This window comes from Sitophilus oryzae, unplaced genomic scaffold (genome assembly GCF_002938485.1).
Source record: "Sitophilus oryzae breed Bouriz unplaced genomic scaffold, Soryzae_2.0 scaffold_32_pilon_pilon, whole genome shotgun sequence".
Classification (NCBI taxonomy): Eukaryota; Metazoa; Arthropoda; class Insecta; order Coleoptera; family Curculionidae; genus Sitophilus; species Sitophilus oryzae.
This window is the reverse complement of record NW_022146896.1, coordinates 1-3753: the sequence shown is the minus strand read 5'-3', so window position 1 is coordinate 3753 and position 3753 is coordinate 1. Positions and strand designations below refer to the sequence as shown.

The 3753-nt window shown below is 33.7% G+C and overlaps 1 protein-coding gene across 1 annotated transcript; it reads left to right on the top strand.

Moving 5' to 3' along the window:
• Positions 1 to 2637: 2637 nt before the first annotated feature.
• LOC115884700 lies at positions 2638 to 3740 on the top strand (the record flags this gene model as incomplete). The annotated part of the gene is made up of 2 exons (XM_030903350.1): positions 2638 to 3445; positions 3562 to 3740. Coding segments are annotated over exons 1-2 (513 nt in total), but the record flags the coding sequence as incomplete, so codon positions are not given.
• Positions 3741 to 3753: the final 13 nt, after the last annotated feature.

The following is a 3753-nucleotide window of genomic DNA, read 5'->3' as shown; positions in this document are numbered from 1 at the left end:
CCAAGCCCCTGATCTGACAATTCTCTCAGTACTAATTCCGTTAGTGACCATTCTAATCATTGTCGCATTGGCATATCTACCAATGACAATGTGCAGTGGTGTTAGATCTAGAATGACCTCCATTGCTGCTGTTGGACAGGTTCTCATGGCTCCTGTGATGCAAACGCATGCTAGTCTCTGGACTTTGCATAGGACTATACCGAGTGGTGCATCATCGGTTGGAAACGTAGGAAATGCCATGCAAATTTTGACCTATCCAAATAATGGCTCCCTTGTTATTATAACTTATAATTGTAGTGTTATAACCGAGAATACAACACAACAAATTGCATTTAACATTAAAAGCATTTGCTTTTTATTGGTTTTTAACCTATTTTAGATTGACAGGGTGTCCCAGAATTAAGTGCAAATATTTTAAAGTGTGGTAGATCTCGATAAAAGAAACATATTTTCTCTTTATCGTTTTTTAAATAAGTCCAAAATAACGGAGTTATTTCACTTTGAAAATTTCCAAAAAAAATAATTTTTTGCTAAAATTTTGAGAACCACTGGGTCTTTTCTTAATTTTCTTTCTTGTAAATTTAATCTAATACCTATGTTTTCATATTATGAAGAAATTATGTTTTTTTATTTTTTAACTAAAAACTAAAAAAAATTCCAAAAATTTTCAAAAAATGCCGAATTTTCAAATTTTTTTTTTCGCGAAAAAAACCTCATAGGCGTGTTTCTGGGGTTGAACTATACTAGCAGTTAAAATATTTGCACCTATTTTTGGGACACCCTGTATTTGAAAAAAACAGCATACGCAGATCTTTAAAAAACATACGATATAGTAATAAATCAGTAATAAAACACTAAATCACCACAATACACCAAAACACTTTTACTTTTACACTGGACGCGCGTCTTGCTAGCCATGTTAACATCATCAGCAGAAAAGTAAAGATTTCAGTTAACGTCTCCTTTTTGCTGCCAGGGCTAATCTGGACGGGGCCTACTTTGTTTACGCGGAATCCGAACCGCGGTCCTCGGCCACACATATCATGGTCAGTGGCCTACCGACTTAGGAAGTGTCTAAATTAACTCTTACTCACGAGATATCCGATCTCATCCGGCCTCGAACCGGCGTGAATGAGCAGTGTGTATCACTAGTTTTTACACTTTTCCCTTGGACAACAGCACGATACAGAGTTTCGAACCGGTCACCCGTCCATCCACCAGTATCGCCTTACGTCGCTTAACTTCGGTGTTCTAATGGGAACCGGCGTTCCATACGGCCGTTGCCTTTCATCAGCGGATGATTAAAACTAAACTAATATCTACAAATTAATTAAACAAGTCTTAATCTAAAGATAGTATGAACAGAGACAATGGCCCAATTCCTTCCAGTTCTCTGTTCCTACTGCTCTAGTTTCGGTAATTAATTGTTACGCTGTGTTAGCTTTAACTCGGTTGGCTACTTTTTGCCACGCCTACTCGGGGTCAACTGAGCGAGTAAAGTACGTCTGCTGAATCTGTGTCTATGAAAGGAATGCGGACAAAAAATATTTAAATAAACAGCAATAAATTTTATACGTCGACTTGACGAGTACGTCACCGCAAATCGCTCCGCCCACTCATTTTAATGGCTACTTGCAAATTTGTCGAAGTTTTATTGACGGCACGCGTCGTCTAATTTTTTAAGAAAAACATGGAGAGAATATCGTTTTCCCTCTCTCACGGGTACCCCGTAGCTACAGAACGGACAGACGTACTGTATATAAACGCTCAATTTGTAGATATTAGTTTAATTTTAATCATTTGCTGATGATGAAACAGGGGAGCGAATATTTGTACAGTCCAAGATTTGCATGGAATTTCCTATGTTTCCAACGACCATTCAACACCCAGTATATATAATTTCGGTAGATTCTAGTAAGAAAGGAACCAAGGAATTAAATAATATACAGGGTTATCCAATTTTCGGAAAAAACTCCATATTATATTTTATGTCAAATCCTCCGAGTGAAAACAATATTCATTATTCCTTTTAAAAAGCTTCAACTTTATGTAAAAATATATTTGTATTGCCCTGTATATCTATAAAAAGGGTATATTGTGCAAAAATTTTACAAAAAAAATTGGAATGAAAATCTCAAAAAGGAAACCTGATATGGAGATTTTTCATAACACTGAGTCACCCCGTATATATGTATACAACTTGTACCATGGTATTGTACCTACTCCAATCAGTATTTTTTTATTTAAACAAAAAATGATCAACAAATGGTCTAATCAGTTATCTACAATTGTTTTTTTATTTTCGTTTATCACTATAATTACAAATTTATTTCATTCGAGTTATTGTCTTTTTGTTATCTATGTATTCTAATTGTAATTTTTATTAATATTTTTTTTTTAAATTTGACGCATTCTATACAGGGTGAGTCTTCAATAAGTGCAAATATTTAGATCTCGATAAGAGAAACATATTTTCTCTTTACCGTTTTTCAAATAAATCCAAAATAACGGAGATATTTTACTTTGAAAATTTTAAAAAAGTTGATTTTTCTCTTAAATTTTGAGAACCATCTTTGGGATCTTTTCTGGGATCTTTTCTGGGATTTTTTTCTTGTAAATATAATCTTCTACCCAAGTTATAAAACTATGTGAAAATAAAAAGAATACGTGTTTGTAGAGTTGAAATATACTACCCCTGAAAATATTTGCAAGACTCACCCTGTATAGAGTAATAGAAACATAGCCGATGAATCTCAAATTTTTAGTATAAATGTCATAAAATAACTGTAATCTAAAGACTACACTATCGTTACTTAAAATGCTTTAAAAATAAGTAAAAAATAATTTTTAAGTTTTCATTAAAATTTGAACCACATAATTTGTTTGCGAAATAAGAAAATAGAAACAATATTTTTTGCTTTTCTTAGTAAAATTTATATACTGTATACTGTATAGCATACGATGGAAAACTACGTCGTCAGAGTTAGCTTGGAAATGAAGATCGCTGTCATTTTCATGTGTAAGCCAACTTGACGTCGCTTTTTTTCGATCATCTGTATGATTTATGATGACAAATACATACATTAAACACATTTTCAGGATATCCGACAAATGAATTGCCAAAATCTGACTACATTCGTCACTTGCGACTCGGAATGTTTCAACAATCCAGACACTTTCTACATGACTTCCTGTAGTCTGGAAGCTTTTCTCAATTCGACGGAGAAAAATGTCTTAAAGTTATGCCCTCAAGAGAACGAAACTTATCCACTGATGAAAGGAAACCAAAGTTGCCATATACGATGTATTGAAATTATCGAATCTCAAGACAACAAATTGTACCAATCGGTGGCATTTTGGAGTTTCCTTGTTTTGATGTCGATAGGAACTATTGGGTTCAATGTGGTTAATTCTATTAGTGATGCAATTTGCTTTGATATTATAGGTATTTATTCTTTGTAAAAGGTTTTGGTCATTTTCTACATGCTTTTAAATGTTGCTTTTCTAAAACTAGACTGAGTTTAAAAGTGCTATGTTGATTCATGTTTTTCTATATTTTAGGAGATGAATATGACTATGGCAAACAGCGTGTTTGGGGAACAATTGGATTTGGGACAACAGCTTTGATTGCTGGGTATGCTGTGGATATGTTTTCTGGACAGACCATATCATACATCCCGGCAATTATTATCATGCTAATTTGTTCCACTTTTGATTTAATAGCATGCGTTAAATTAAAAGTAAGGAACAGCT